The sequence below is a fragment of the Arachis duranensis genome, chromosome 2 (assembly GCF_000817695.3).
Source record: "Arachis duranensis cultivar V14167 chromosome 2, aradu.V14167.gnm2.J7QH, whole genome shotgun sequence".
NCBI classification, from domain to species: domain Eukaryota; kingdom Viridiplantae; phylum Streptophyta; class Magnoliopsida; order Fabales; family Fabaceae; genus Arachis; species Arachis duranensis.
The window spans coordinates 30,315,795-30,332,475 of record NC_029773.3 but is presented as its reverse complement, the minus strand read 5'-3'; the positions used below and the strand labels follow the sequence as shown (position 1 = coordinate 30,332,475).

Below are 16,681 nucleotides of genomic sequence, written 5' to 3'. Positions count from 1 at the left end.
CCAATTATCTAGAATCATTATCTGCATAAGCTCACTAAACTTTTAAGTACTCAAAGCATAAAGCATTTCTAATCATACCCCACTTTTCCTTATTATTACCATACTATGCTAACGCTTTAGCAAGCTTCCGCTATGCCACTTTGATTTCTCGTCAAGTATTAATTCCATCACTTATTTCCTCAAGTACTAAACCACAACTTAACTTGACCGACAATTCAAATCAACGTTTCCAAATCCATCATTTAGGACCATCCCTTATCTATTTAAATTAAAGGAACTAAAAGTCACGAGTTCAATCCGTTTTGCCAAAAATCCAGAAATCAACCAACTACATAACAAACACAACACATCATTCTCAACAGAAAATCATTTGTATCACAGGAATTTATCCATTTGTATTAAGGCAAATCCTTACTCGAACCATTCGGTTTGTTCTCAGTCTAATATTAAGCTCGACATTCCCAGTTTTACTGTACAGGCGATATAATAAAATCACGCACTGTCCTTTAAGTTTGATTATTGCAATTACCTCAATCTTACTATCGTAATCAGCCCGCATCCTGACTCTCTCCTTGTTGGCAATTTCTCGATACATGCCCTGGTAACCCGCACTTGTAACATACACCTAACCCCAATCGGCACGGCCTGTTTGGGTGATGACTTCCACATCTCCGACAACTTGAAACATCAGAAGCAGCTGCTGCCCATTTTCCCTTACCGTTCCTTTGGGACTCCTCACTCGTCGCAAAGTTACTCCGTCCTTGGGAAAATTATTGTATGTATCCTCTCTCCTTAAACTCTCGACCCCTTGGTGTGAATCCCTGATTGTTCTCTCTATGACGTCCTTTCTCTACAACCCTCCTTTTCACACTCTCTTTAGCAATTCTGCTCTTATTCACCAACTTTGAAAAAGTTCGGATCTCCATTGGTCCCACTGAACTTAAGATGTTGCTCAGGAGTCTTCCTTCATACTTAATGCATTTCCATTCCTCAAAGTCTCCCGGAGCTCCCTGACACATGCGGGAAAACCAGAATAGCTCCTCGAATTTTTCTGTATACTCAGATACGGACATAGCGCCTTGCTTCAGCTGCAGTAACTCTAATTCTTTGGCCGTCCTGGCGGAATTTGGAAAGTATTTCTTATAGAATTCCACCTGGAAGGCATCCCAAGTGATAGGATCATTCCCCTATTACAGGAGACGTCGAGCCCCTTGCCACCAATGCGATGCTTCCCCCGTGAGCAGATAGGTAGCAAATTCAACACGCTGCTCTTCAGGCACCAACTGCGCTTGCAGTGCTCGCTCCATGGCCTGAAACCAAGTATCAGCTTCAGTCGGATTGGTGGTTTCCTTGAACTTAGGTAGATTAACCTTTAAGAAAGTTGCCAGTGTCATCGGGCCCTGAGCTTCCCTTCTGCCATTGCCATTATTGTTTATCTGTTGTCCAAAAGCCTCCGCAGTGGCTTGCATAGCAGTAGCCATATTCTCCAACGCCACCATAAGGTTTACCGGGTTATTCGAGTTGACTTCCAGTTCCTGCGTGCTAGTACCAAAACCAAACATACCTCATCTATATAATTTCACCCAAAATTACCAAATTCCACACTTCAACTCCTCAAACCTTATTATTCAATAACCAACCCAATCATTCGCATATTCATTATCTGAAATTCATCCAATCACTTGTGTCATCATAAAATGGACACATCAACTTACCTTCCTTACCTCTTTCCGGCATCCGGCCCAAAATTTACGGCCTCCGGCCCAATTTCACAATTTAAATACATAAACCACAAATCAATACTCATTACCCAATACATCAATTATCAATACACCAAGCATACAAGGCCACACAATTCTCAACCCAATCATTAATTCGCATTACATACCAACTATGCATATTAGCACCAACCATTTACATCCAAACTTAATCCTAGGGGCATCTAGCCTAGGAATTCTCATCACACCACACGGTACTTAAATGAAACTTACATCGTACCTCTTGTAGCCAAACCAATTGAGCCTCTTCTATGAAAGTCTCCACCAACCCTTAGCTCCAAGCCGCACCAAAGCTCCACAAGCAACACCAACCTCCCAATCGTGCATCAAAATCACCAAATACACTAACATAACCAATTTCACATACATACATCAACCTAAGGCTCATAAAAATGACAAATCACAAGGGTTTCAGTGCTTCTTACCTCAGCACACATGAAGTAGGGATAGAACCCACTTAGAATCTATGTTGGAGTATCCCTAAACGCCCAAAATTACAAGATTTCAACACTAACTACCCAAAAACATGTAACAGTGGAGAATTTCGAAAATTAGTTAGAGATGAATGGAATACTCACCACAAAACTTAGATATAATTGTAGAAGAGGAGAAGAGCGACATGTCGCTGCAAACGGCTCGTCAATCGGAGTTCCGTAGCTCAAGTTATGGTGGTTTGAAGATCTAAGAGAGTTAGGTTTTCTCTCTTCTCTTCTCTCTTCTCAATTTCAGCGCCCCAACACTTTCTTTTAGGGTAAAATGAGCTGAAATGCTCATAACTAATGTTTATATATGTTGGGTCTTGGGCCCACTTAGGCCCGGTTCACTTATTTTTGTCCGTTGGCCCAATTTTGGAGCAAAACCTTTAAGATTAGCGCTCTAAATTGCACTTCAAATATTTCTACCTCCCCTATTTATAATTACTCATTTCTTAATCTTATTTACTCATAATCAATTTTCTCAACTGCAGTACCAGACAGGTCTCAGCCGGTACTACCGGTCAAAATTTCACTGCGCGCTTTTACGCAGAAAACTATGTTTTCCGACTCGGAAAAATTCAGTGAATTCAAATATCATATTTAAATCATCAAATTCCAATTGCCAAATCCTCCAACCATATTTGCTCCTATTTAACTTATTATTTAATTAATTTCGGTTAGACCGGGTATTACATGTTTGCTGGTGTAGGAGGTGATGGAGGTTGAGGCAGATCAACTTTCGAATTTGTCCATAGACTTTAGTTTATTGTTGAATGTATAAGAAAAGGAGATGGTAATTTAGTGGGTAGAAAATCTTTAGGTGAGTCTTTGAATCCTACAGAAAATATTTAAAGATTCACTTTGATTTTTTAACATATATGACTAAGAGACTTTTGGATATAAAATTGTATATAGCTAAGTGAAAATGATTTCAAAACAAATAAGTAAAGAACGTAAGCTTTCATAAAAAAAGTTTGTGGCATTCTCTTCTTCTACGGAGGACCTTTAGGTTATGTTCTTACTCCCCTACTTCCAATATTTTTCAGGAAAATAGACGAGAAAGCCTTTGAAAAGCTTACTGAGCGTTGGACGTACAGTAGTTTGTTTTGAGGATTAATTTGTATCTAGTTATTATTTTTCCTCCCCTTTGTTATTGGTTATGTTTTTCTAAAGAGGGACAGTAACTTGTAATCATAATATATGTTTGTATATTATTTGTATAGACTATGGTTGTAAATAAAGAATGCTTTGATGATGTGAATGTGGTTACCTGAAACTGTAAGTCGATCTCAGTCGAGATTTTCTGTGCTGGTTAGAGATGACGTGCCCAGCGTGTAGGTGGTGACCGGAGCTGCCGCGTCTGATTTGTTGGACTATCAATGCTGCTGATCCTTTGTCACCGGAGGGTGGTGGTACCTACAAGGGACTCCGATGCTTAAGTTAGCAAGGGTATTAAACAGGTTTTTAGTAGAATCAGAGTATGAGTTATACCTGGGTGCTCTAGTGTATTTATAATGGTGTGGAATGACCTTTCTGGAGAGAAGATAGTTATCTTATCTTATCTTTGAGTGAGGTCATCTTATCTTCAAGGAAACCGCCCTTATCTCTATAGGCTTGGACTGCCTTAGGATTTGGGTTGTGTTCCTCTGTTGGGCCCTTTTTGGGCTCTTCCTGGTGATTTGGCCGAGCTCTTTGAGAAGAGGTCGGATTGTCATGACCTGAAGAGATCAGTCGATTTGTCAGTAGAACATCCCGGGTCGGACAGCTTGACCCAGGACATGAACAGTGCCCCTGCTCGAGCTCGGTCTTTATTTGGAGGTCGAGTCTTAGTTTTAGGACTTTCGAACCTTCTCGGGTGAAGCCGAACTCGAGCATTTTGTCGATTTTATCTTTGTAGAGTTCTTTTTTGAATGCGGAACGTTTCTTCTTTCGTTTTCTCTAAAAGCACGCGCTTTTGTATTAGTGTCCTAGCCTTGGGAATGCGCGAGGGTTTTAATGCCGTCATTAATTGGTTTTTGATGCTCTGTTTCTCTTGGCTTTTATTTTGAATTTTGTTTTTAAGAAACGATTTTCTCTTTTCTGTAACTTCCCTCTTTTCTTCGTTCTTCTATTTCACCTGGAGCTTGTCTTTTCGTTTTTTGACGCTGTGTCTTGTGCTTTGCTCAAGGGAAGATTTCTTCGCTCCGGCTTTCGCCTTTCTTCAGAGCTCTTTCTCCTTTCTCCAAGTTGGTTTTACTTTCTCTTTCATCGTTTTAACTTCAGTTTTTGATAAAGTTTCGATTTTTCTCTTGAAGTGCATGTTGAAAAATCTGAATCTTTTCGTATCACTGTGCGCCTGCTTGTTTACTGTTCGAGGGTTTTTCTTGATTTTGAAATGATCCCTCTGTATTTTAGGGTTCATATTATTTATTTTCCTGGAAGATTGCTCCTTTGATGTTTTTCGTCATGCTGATAGCTTTCTTGCTTTCTTTGCTGTGAATTTGGAAAGTATCTATTTTGATGGCTTTCTGTGGTAATGACTTTCTTTTCTTTTTGGGATGTTGCTTTTTGAGAAAGGGTTTCTCTTTGTCTTTGTTGCGAGTTTTGTTGGGACGTTGGTCTTGTAGATTTTCCTGAATCCTTGTTCCCTGATTGCCTCCAAAGGATGCCCCTGGATCTTTTTGGTGTAGGTCCTGGGGTTTCCTTTTGCTGTTTGTACTGTGCTGGACTATGTTGGCTGAGTTCTTTTGATTTCGTCCGAGATGTTTTTTAGTAATCCAATCTCCTTTTCTTGTTTGTAGGACTAGTTGGCCATGTCTTCTCACAAAAATAGTATAGAGGCATCCTCTAAGGTCCCTGAGGGGATGTTCGATTGGTTAGACTCCCTTGTTTTGATGTGTGTTTCTGTGGTAAATGCTGAATTTTGTGTGGAGCTTAGGAAACATCACCGTCTCTGTAAGAGTAGAGATCAAGAGAGGAATTATGAATTGGTGGCACCTGACTTTGAGGAGAGGGTTTTCTTCCCTGTCCTGACCCAGGGGGAGCACCCTTTCTTTTATGCTTACGACTATTTTTTCAGCCAGCTGGACATCACTTTTCCCTTTACTTCGTTTGAGATCGATTTGTTGTGGTCGTGTAATGTAGCTCCGTCCCAGCTTCACCTGAACTCCAGGGGCTTTATTAAGATTTTTCAGCTTCTTTGCCAAGAATTAGATGTTACCCCTTCTCAAACTCTTTTCCTTTATTTGTTTGTTTTAACTAAGCCCGGGATTTCTTCAAAAAAGAAAGCCACGTGGGTTTCTTTTAGATCTGCACAAGGACATAAGGTTTTTACCATGTATGACGAGTCCTTTAGGGACTTCAAGAATTATTTCTTCAAGGTTCGAGCTGTTGAGGGAGCTCGCCCCTTTTTCCTGGAAGCGAATGATGATCCATCCTTCCCTCTGCATTGGCAGCAGAATGTAGTAGTATCCCGATATACGTGGAAAATGCTCGACGAGATTGAGTAGGCCTTTGTAACAGTTTTGGAGGACCTTTGGGGGGAACCTCCTCATCTGGATACTAAAAAATCTTTGGGGGACCCCTCCCTCATCCGAGCTGCATTGGGTATTACTTGATATATATTGCTTCTTGTTTTTACTTTGCTTTATTCTTCTTTCCTGGTTTGTAAAACTACTGGTTTTATCTTACAGAGATGGCCAAGAATAATGATGCGATGAAAGCTTTCAAAAAGGCAAGAAAGGCTACTGCAGCTCAGAACATCTCAACCAAGACGGATGGGAAAGGGTCCTCTCAAGTCTCATTGAAGCCGTTTGTGCCGAGTTCCCCTGGCCCGATGAGAATGATCCCTACTCCTTGGGTTCGTTTAGTGGATCCTCCACAGTCTTCTACTACTGCTGTGGTTTCTTCTACGGCCGTCCCTCCTTCCAAAAGACCTCGAACCGTTGAACCCTTCAATCTGGATGTGCCTGATTTTGACCCCATTGGATTTGTCGACCAGCAGATTGGTCCTTATGGTGCCCTCTCTATGGATGATATTTCTCTCCTTTATCACTTAGATTTTATAACTCGAAGTAGCATTAAGATGACACATATGGAAGCTGCCCTGTACCGAACTGCCCAAAATCTTCCTCTTCACGCCACCAAGGCCTTTATGGAGGAGGCTAAGCGGGAATTTGACAGAATGAAGGGTTTGAAGGAGGAACTCCAAGTGAAAGTGACCAAGCTGGAGAAGGAGTTGGAGAGTAAAAAGGCTAGTTCCGTTGCCTTGGCGGCTTCTGTACAGTTGGCTGAAGACACGGCGTTGAGGCACAAAGAAAGCTACGTCACGACCTACCGGGAAGTGATGCGTCTCAGAGAGGAGTTAGAGTCGGCCTAGGTTGATTATTTCGAGCCCTAGGGTCTCCTTGTAGGCAGCGTAAATGCTGCTTATGAGAACCTGAAGGAGCAGGTTCGGGTTCTTGCCTCGGAGGTCGACCTTGCTCTATTCAGTTTGGATAATGTTGTGAAGGATGGAAAGATTGTCCCTGATGATCCTGATGATGATGATGTTGAGTCTCCTTTTGAGCTTGCCGCCAAACCTTCTGTTGTGCCGACTTCTTCAACTCCTTCCTCTGAGGTCGTTCATCCCAAATTAGATCCTGATTGCCGAATCTTGAATAGAGATGATGGGACAGTGGATGCAGTGCCTCTCCAGACTCGCCCTCCCTCACCCTGTGTTGATGCTGTCGAGAAGCCTTCGGATGTTAACTGAATTTTCTAATTGCTTGTGTAGATAGCCCGGCTTGTGGGCTTTGAAACTCTTTATTTTTTAAATAATGTTTGCTGACTGTTGATACTCTTTTAGTTGCTTGTTTAGCAACTTTATTTTAAAAAACAAAGTAGTTTCCAAGCTTTTGGGGCTGATTTTAGTGGCCTCTGAAGCTTGCTATTATTATAACTTTATGTCTTTATATCATGTCTGTCTACACTCGTCTTGGTACCTTTCTAGGTTTTGAGAGTGTTGGAACTTTTCGTTGTCTGACCTCTTTGGGTTGGCTTGATTACTTTGCCTGATGTTATTTCCAGCAATTCATTTTGTTTGGACTTTGTTCAGGTCTTTATTAGGAATTACTTTGTATAACACTGAGGTTTTCGATTTCGTCATGTCGGTTTTGTCCAAGTTGTTAGTAACCCTCTTTTTTGGACCTTGTTTAGGTCTCTTTCAGGGTTTACTTTTGTAGCTTTATGTTTTGGGTCAACTTCATCATGTCGGTCTCTTCTAAGTTATTTTTTGTAATCCTCTTTTTTGGACTTTTGTTCAAGTCTCTTTCAGGGATTACTTTTATAACTTCTATGTTTTGGGCCGACTTCATTATGTCGGGCCCTTCTAAGTTATTTTGTAATCCTCTTTCTTGGACCTTGTTCAGGACTCTTTCAGGGATTACTTTTATAACTTTTATGTTTTGGGCCGACTTCATCACATCGGGCCCTTCTAAGTTATTTTGTAATCCTCATTCTTGGACCTTGTTCAGGTCTCTTTCAGGGATTACTTTTATAACTTTTATGCTTTGGGCCGACTTTATCACGTCGGGCACTTCTAAGTTATAGTAATCCTCTTTTTAGGGCTGGCTAGACCTCTTTCCAGGGATTTACTTATAACTTTGGTTATTGCGACTAGTCCGACTTCTTTACGTCAGCCAGTCTTTAAGTTATTTTTTAGCAATCCATTTTATTAGGACCTCGTCAGGTCCTTTCTATGGATCACTTTCTATAACTTCTTGCATTATTCTGTTTTCATCTTTGCCGATTTTGTAGAGATTGGGTTTAACCCTCGTTTGGTCGACCTTTTAATGAATTTGGTTTTCATCTTTGGTCTTTATCGTGATCGTGTAGTGAATTTAATTTTCACTTTCTACCGATTTGTAGCTTTATAATTGGACGATGACTGTTTCAGATTAATGCGGCTTGAGCATTTGTAGAAGATCTAAACAGATTTTATTCAAAAGAAAATGCAAATATATACATGCGGGAGTTTTATCCCTCTAAGTCGGGTGATTTGTAGGTCTTGGCTTGGCGCCTCATTAAAAAACCTTTTCAGGAAAAAGAGTGCGCCTTATCCTAAGATCCTTTATCATCTCTAACTGTAGTACCTTCTCAAGTTGCAGGCGTACCATGACCTAGGAAGCTTTCGCCCATCGAGTTCGGACAGTCTGTAGTAGCCCTTTCCAAGTACTTCTATGACTCGGTAGAATCCTTTCCAGTTTGCTGCCAGCTTTCCTTCTCCAGGTCGAGTTGTTCCGATGTCATTTCGGATTAGGATGAGGTCGTTCTCAGCAAAAACTCGCTGTACTACCTTTTAATTGTATCTCAAAGCCATTCAATGTTTTAATGCTTCTTCCCTGATCCGAGCTCTTTCTTGGACTTCTGGAAGTAGGTCGAGTTCTTCCCTTTGAAGTTGGAAGTTGGCTTCTTCGCTATAGTGGATCACTCTAGGTGACCCTTCCTCAATCTCTACTGGGATCATTGCCTCCATTCCGTACGCTAATCGGAAGGGTGATTCCTTTGTGGTAGAATGTGGCATTGTTCGATATACCCATAGGACTTGTGGGAGCTCCTCAGCCCATGCTCCCTTTGCGTCCTGTAATCTCTGTTTCAGCCCAGCCAATATGACTTTGTTGGCAGCTTCGACTTGTCCATTGGCTTGGGGATGTTCTACGGAAGTGAATTGTTGTTTTATATTCAAGTCGGCCACCAACTTTCTGAAGCCTGCATCTGTGAATTGAGTACAATTGTCTGTGGTAATGGAGTATGGGTTCCTATATAGAAATTTTCGACTTCTTTGAGCAGTGGCATTGGCTAGGGGTTCTGTCTCGATCCACTTTGTGAAATAGTCTACCCCTACTATGAGGAATTTAACTTGTCCCGATTCCTGAGGGAAGGGTCCAAGAAGGTCGAGTCCCCATTTTGCGAATGGCCAAGGTGAGGTTACGCTGATGAGTTCTTCCGGCGGGGCGATGTGAAAGTTGACATGTTTCTGACATGGTGGAGATATCTTTACGAACTCTGTGGCTTCCTTTTGTAGAGTTGGCCAATAAAATTCTGCCCAGAGTACTTTTTTGGTAAGTGCTTGTGCTCCAAGATGATTGCAGCAAATGCTACTGTGTACTTCTTCTATAACTTTCTTTGTATTGGAAGTCGGCACACATTTTAATAATGGTATTGAAATCCCTCTTTTGTATAGAGTGTTGTTTATGATATTGTAGTGTTGTGCTTTCCGTTTTAACCTTTTTGCCTCCTTTTCCTCTGTGGGAAGTGTTTCTGTTTTAAGGTAATTAATTATGGGAGTCATCCATCCTTGATCCTGACCTGTTATGGCTAGGAATTTTTCTTCTTCCAAAATTGATAGGTTCTGCAGAATTTCTTGGATGAGGCTTCTATTGTTGCCCCCTGGTTTGGTGCTGGCTAGTTTTGAGAGTGCGTCAGCTCGGGCATTCTGCTATCGGGGTATGTGACGGACTTCATATTCTTCGAGTTGTCTGAGCTGTTCCCTGGTTTTGTCCAAGTACTTTTTCATGGTGGGATCTTTGGCTTGGTAGCTTCCTGCTATTTGTGAAGTGACTACTTGTGAGTCGCTGAAGATGATAAGCTTTTGAGCTCCAACCTCCCTAGCCAGCTTCAAACCAGCTAGTAGTACCTCATATTCTGTTTGGTTATTTGAGGCAGGAAACCCAAATTTGAGGGAGAGTTCGATTCGGGTTCCTTGGTCGCTTTCAGTTATTACACCCGCGCCGCTTCCAGTTTTATTTGAGGAATCATCCACGTAGAGATTCCATTTTGTGGGGATTTTCGGTGTGTTTGTAAATTCTGCAATGAAGTCAGCCAGGTATTGTGATTTGATGGATGTCCAAGCTTCATATTGGAGATCGAATTCGGACAACTCGACTGCCCATTGCAAGATTCTACCTGCCAGATCTGTTTTCTGTAAAATCCTTTTTATGGGTTGGTTGGTCCGAACCCTAATGGTGTGGGCTTGAAAGTATGGACGAAGTCGTCGAGATGTTAGTATGAGAGCATAGGCAAACTTTTCTATTTTTGGGTAGTTCAGCTCGGATCCTTGTAATGCTTTACTGATGAAGTACAGGGGTTGTTGCCCACTGTCGTATTCTCGAACTAGTGCTAAGGCTACTGCCCAATTTCCTACCACGAGGTACAATATGAGTGGTTCTCCTTTCCGTGGCCGAGTTAGGATAGGTGGCTGTCCCAGGAACATTTTGAAATCTTGGAAGGCTTGCTCGCACTCCGTTGTCCATTCAAACTTCTTTCCTTTCCTTAGAGTGGTGTAGAAGGGAAGAGATCTTATTGCCAATCCGGCTAGAAATCTGGATAAGGCTACCAACCTCCCGTTGAGTTGTTGTACCTCTTTGACACAAGTCGGACTCTTCATGTCAAGTATCGCCCATATTTATCCGGATTTGCCTCGATTCCTCTCTGTGTGAGCATAAAACCCAAGAATTTGCCAGCTTCTACTGTGAAGGTGCATTTTGTAGGATTGAGTCGCATGCCATGCCGTCTTATATTGTCGAATACTTGGCTCAAGTTGGACAATAACGTCTCTTCATTTTGTGTCTTTATTAACATATCGTCCACATAGACTTCCATGATTTTTCTGATGTGATCCGTGAAGACTTTATTCATTAATCTCTGGTAAGTAGCTCCTGCATTTTTAAGACCGAAAGGCATGACGATGTAGCAGTAGTTTGCTTTTGGGGTTAAGAAGGAAGTTTTTTCTTGGTCGGGTGGATACATTAGGATTTGATTGTATCCCGAGTATTCATCCATAAATGAAAGGTATTTATATTCGGAGGAGGCATCGACCAATGCGTCGATACTTGAGAGTGGATAAGGATCTTTTGGGCAGGCTCTGTTGAGATCAGTGTAGTCGGTGCACGTTCGCCACTTCCCGTTTGATTTTTTCACCAAGAAGACGTTAGCTAGCCATAGTGGGTATTTGACTTCTCGTATGAACCTTGCCTCTAGTAGAGCTTGTACCTACTCTTCCATAGTTTGAGAGTGTTCTGGTCCGAGCTTTCTACGCCTCTGTTGTCGTGGCCGAGATCCTGAGTAGACTGCTAGCTTGTGGCACATTAATTTGGAGTCTATGACGGGCATGTCTGTGGCCTTCCATGCAAAGAGGTCGACGTTATCTCGCAAGAACTGTATGAGTGATTCTTTTATGTTTCCTTTTGGAATTGTATCGATATTGGTTGTTTGGTCTGGTGTGTCCCCGATCTGGACTTTCTCTATTTCCCCTTCGGGTCGTGGGCAGATTTCTTCCTGTCTCTGCACTCCCCGGAGTTCGATTGTGTGGAATTCTTCTCCTCTGCCTATGAGGTTTAGGATTTCATGGTAACAGGGGCGTGCCGTCTTCTGGTCTGCCTTTATTGTAGCTATCCCTTCTGTAGTTGGGAATTTTATGCATAGATGTGGAGTCGAGACTATTGCACCGAGCTGATTCAATGTTGTCCGACCTATTAAGGCATTGTAGGCTGAACTTACGTCGACCACGATGTAATATATTTTGAGTGTTCTTGACTGGTTTCCTTTTCCGAAGGTTGTGCGAGCGAGATGTATCCAAGCGGTTGAACCAGGGTGTCTCCTAGTCCGAACAGGCTGTTCGGATATGCTCTGAGTTCTTTTTCTTCTAAGCCGAGCTTGTCGAAGGCAGTTTTGAACAAGATGTCGGCGGAGCTCCCTTGGTCTATCAGTGTGCGGTGGAGATTTGTGTTTGCCAATATAACAGTGATGACCACGGGATCGTCGTGGGGATGTCGGGTGTTTCCTCCTTCTCCTCAACATGATATACTTCTTTAAGATGTCTTTTGCGAGATGATTTGGAGATTCCTCCCCCCGTAAATCCACCGGGTATCATGTGAACGTGTCTTTCTAGTGTACGAGGTGATCACTCGGTTCGTCCGACATCTTCTTCTCTTCTTCTTTTTCTTTGCTCATCGTCCCGGGTGGCCAGATACCGATCTAATTTTTCTTCTCTTACTAGTTTTTCTATGACATTCTTTAAGTCAAAACATTCGTTGGTGGGATGCCCACAAATTCGATGATATTTACAATATTCGGTCCGATTTTCTCCTCCTTTTTTGCCTTTGAGTGGTCGAGCTAGAGGCATTTTTTCAGTGTGGCAAACTGGTGTGCGTAAATTGTGATCATCAATGGCGCCATCAACATGGTACGCACAATTGTAATCTCAACTCTTTATCACAACTTCGCACAACTAACCAGCAAGTGCACTGGGTCGTCCAAGTAATAAACCTTTTGCGAGTAAGGGTCGATTCCACGGAGATTGTTGGTATGAAGCAAGCTATGGTCACCTTGTAAATCTTAGTCAGGCAGATTCAAATGGTTATGGATGATATATGAATAAAGCATAAAGATAGAGATACTTATGTAATTCATTGGTGAGAATTTCAGATAAGCGAATGGAGATGCTTTGTCCCTTCTGTCTCTCTGCTTTCCTACTGTCTTCATCTAATCCTTCTTACTCCTTTCCATGGCAAGATGTATGTAGGGTTTCACCGTTGTCAGTGGCTACCTCCCATCCTCTCAGTGAAAATGTTCTACGCACCCTGTCACGGCACGGCTAATCATCTGTCGGTTCTCAATCAGGTTGGAATAGAATCCATTAATTCTTTTGCGTCTGTCACTAACGCCCAGCCTTCAGGAGTTTGAAGCTCGTCCCAGTCATTCAATCATTGAATCCTACTCAGAATACCACAGACAAGGTTTAGACCTTCCGAATTCTCTTGAATGCCGCCATAAATTCTAGCTTATACCACGAAAATTCCGATTAAGGGATCCAAGAGATAAACATTCAAGCCTTGTTTGCTTGTAGAACAGAAACATTCATCATGTTCTTGGGTGCAAATGAATATCTTAGAACAAGAATAGGCTGAATTGAATAGATGAACAATAGTAATTGCATTAATACTCGAGGTACAGCAGTGCTCCACACCTTAATCTATGGTGTGTAGAAACTCCACCGGTGAAAATACATAATAACAAGGTCTAGGCATGGCCAAATGGCCAGCCTCCCAAAGAGGGTTCAATCATAAAAACATGATCAAAAGCTTCTTTAATACAATAGCAAAAGGTCCTATTTATAGATAACTAGTAGCTTAGGGTTTACAAAGATGAGTAAATTACATCAAAATCCACTTCCGGGCCCACTTGGTGTGTGCTTGGGCTAAGCATTGAAGCATTTTCGTGTAGAGACTTCTCTTGGAGTTAAATGCCAGCTTTTGTGCCAGTTTGGGCGTTTAACTCCCATTCTTGTGCCAGTTCCGGCGTTTAACGCCGGGCAGTTTTGAGCTGATTTGGAACGCCAGTTTGGGCCATCAAATCTCGAGCACAGTATGAACTATTATATATTGCTGGAAAGCCCAGGATGTCTACTTTCCAACGCAGTTGAGAGCGCACCAATTAGGTTTCTGTAGCTCTAGAAAATTTACTTCGAGTGCAGGGAGGTCAGAATCCAACAGCATCTGCAGTCCTTTTCAGCCTCTGAATCAGATTTTTGCTCAGGTCCCTCAATTTCAGCCAGAAAATACCTGAAATCATAGAAAAACATACAAACTCATAGTAAAGTCCAGAAAAGTGAATTTTAACTAAAAACTAATAAAAATATACTAAAAACTAACTAAAACATACTAAAAACATACTAAAAACAATGCCAAAAAGCGTATAAATTATCCGCTCATCACAAACCTCTCTGTAGACATCCACAAGGGACACCTAAAGAGGGATCTAATTATGGTATTTTTGATTTTTTTTTCCATGTCGATCTTCCTTCTTTTTGGACTCTTTGTCCTTGTCCCGAGAAGGATAGGTGAATCCAGATTTTGAGGTCTCTCCCTGTCGAGAGTTTTCCTCCATGTTGATGTACTTCTCCGTTCGTTCTTGTACATCGTTCAGAGATGTGGGGTGTTTTTTCAATATAGATTGGCTAAAAGGTCCCTCTCGCAAACCGTTAATGAGGCCCATAATGGCAGCCTCTGTTGGTAAGTTCTGTATGTCCAGACACGTTTTGTTGAATCTTTCCATGTAGTTGTGAAGACTTTCCCGTTCTCCTTGCTTGATTCCTAATAGACTGGAGGCGTGCTTAGCCTTGTCTTTTTGGATGGAGAATCTGGCCAAAAACTTCTTGGCTAAGTCGTCGAAACTCGAGATGGACCTAGGAGGTAGATTGTCGAACCATCTAATTGCCGTCTTTGTTAAAGTAGTCAGAAATGCTTTGCAACAAACTGCATCTGTGCCGTCGGTGAGGTACATTCTACTTCTGAAAATGCTGAGATGATGTCCGGGATCTGTAGTGCCATCGTACAAAGTCATATCCGGGAAGTTTAAAGTCTTTTGGAATTTTGGTCTTCATGATCTCCTTGGTGAATGGATTTTGTTCCTTGCGGGAGCTATCCTCGTGATGGGATCGGTTGGCTTTGGTCTTGAGATCGGCTTCGAGTTTTGGGAGTTTGTTCTCCAGTTTCCAGTTTCGCCTTATTTCCTTTTGTAGGTCTTTCTCAACCTCTCGTTGACGTAGGGCTTCTTCTTCAAGTTATTTTAAATGGTCTTGAAGCGCCTCCATAGCTCTCGTGTTTGGAGAATTCTTTTTATTGTTAAGTTGAGGAGTATCCTTTGGTGTAGTGTCCGCATTTTTGTGCTGCGTTCTATCCTCTAGATCTAAATTATGTTCATTGTCATGGTCGTCCGCCATGATGATGAGATGACTTCCAGGTCCCCGACAACGGCGCCAATATTCCGAGGGTTACCTGAAACTGTAGGTCAATCTCGGTCGAGATCTTCTGTGCTGGTTGGAGATGACGTGCCCGGCGTATAGGTGGTGACCGGAGCTGCCGCGTCTGATTTGTTGGATTGTCAATGCTGCTGATCCTTTGTCACCGGAGGGTGGTGGTACCTGCAAGGGACTCCGATGCTTAAGTTAGCAAGGGTATTAAACAGGTTGTTAATAGAATAAGAGTATGAGTTATACCTGGGTGCTCCAGTGTATTTATAATGGTGTGGAATGACCTTTCTGGAGATAAGATAGTTATTTTATCTTATCTTATCTTATCTTTGAGTGATGTTATCTTATCCTCAAGGGAACCGCCCTTATCTTTATAGGCTTGGACTGCCTTAGGATTTGGGTCGTGTTTCTCTGTTGGCCCTTTTTGGGCTCTTCCTGGTGATTTGGCCAAGCTCTTTGAGAAGAGGTCAGATTATCCTGACCTGAAGAGATCAGTCGATTTGTCAGTAGAACATCCCGGGTCGGACAGCTTGACCCAGGGTATGAACAAGTTCCTAAAAATTTCAGGTAAAGGCTCCTACTTTGTTATTAAATATATAGAAATGGCCGTAATATCCTCGTTATCAGAGTGGTGCAGTTAGAATCGTGACATTCTGGTAGTAAGGGTATTAGTGTATTACACTAAGTTTAAAAGTCAAAACATTTTGTTTTAGGAGAAACTTAATTTTTGATTGATCAATTTCTTCTAATGAGTTTTAGAGACCAGATTCAAATTCCATCCCCTCCATGATTTTTATGTTTGTCAGATAATCTTTGAAGTGGAGTGATAAACTCATATTTTATGATATATTATGTGCTGAATTTAAGTGAATTATTCAATCCTTCACCCACTTATGCATGTGAAATTGCATGGTTTTACTTCCCCTTCCTTATTATGTGATGTATGTGAAAAACATGTTTCCTAGGCTTTAAAAATATTAATTTTAATTACCTTTTATTGCCATTCGATGCCGTGACTCGTATGTTAAGTATTTTCAGATCTTCTAAGACAGGAATGATTTAAAGGATGGAAAGGAGACATACAAAAATGGAAGAAAAGCGCAATATGTAGTTTTTGAAGAAACTGGTAGCGACGCGAACGCATGGACGACGCGGCAGCATGCCAGCGCGAAATGGCAGTGACACGACTGCGTGATTGACGCGATCACGCGCCATAAGCGAAATGCATATGATGCGGACGCATGACTGAAGCGACCGCGTGACAAGGAAAACTCCAAATGACGCGACCGCGTGACCCACGCGGACGCGTGACAGAGGCTACGCACCAGAAATTACAGATCTCGTCCCCAGCAGTTTATGGGCTCTTTTGGCCCAGATCCAAGCCCAGAAAACACAGACCAAGGGCTGCAAAGTGAAGGAATGGGGAGCGAATTTCAGAGAGCATTTTTTTCATAGTTTAGATGTAGTTTTCAGTGAGGCAGGTTCTCTCCTCTCTCTTAGGATCAGGATTAGGATTTTTAGAAATTAGGAATTTTTATTATTATTTCAACTCCCAATATTTCTTCTTCATCACAGGTTTGATGAACGGATAATTTATACGCTTTTTGGCATTGTTTTTAGTATGTTTTTAGTATGTTTTAGTTAGTTTTTATTATATT

General features: G+C 41.8%; 1 protein-coding gene across 1 annotated transcript; it reads right to left on the bottom strand.

Annotated features, from left to right (window-relative positions):
• Positions 1-770: 770 nt before the first annotated feature.
• On the bottom strand, positions 771-1,481 carry LOC107474198 (uncharacterized). The gene is made up of 2 exons (XM_016093802.1): positions 1,285-1,481; positions 771-1,116 (listed from the first exon to the last, which is right to left on the bottom strand). Exons 1-2 carry the CDS (start codon positions 1,479-1,481, stop codon positions 771-773), a joined length of 543 nt encoding a protein of 180 aa, XP_015949288.1.
• Between the last annotated feature and the right edge of the window lie 15,200 nt (positions 1,482-16,681).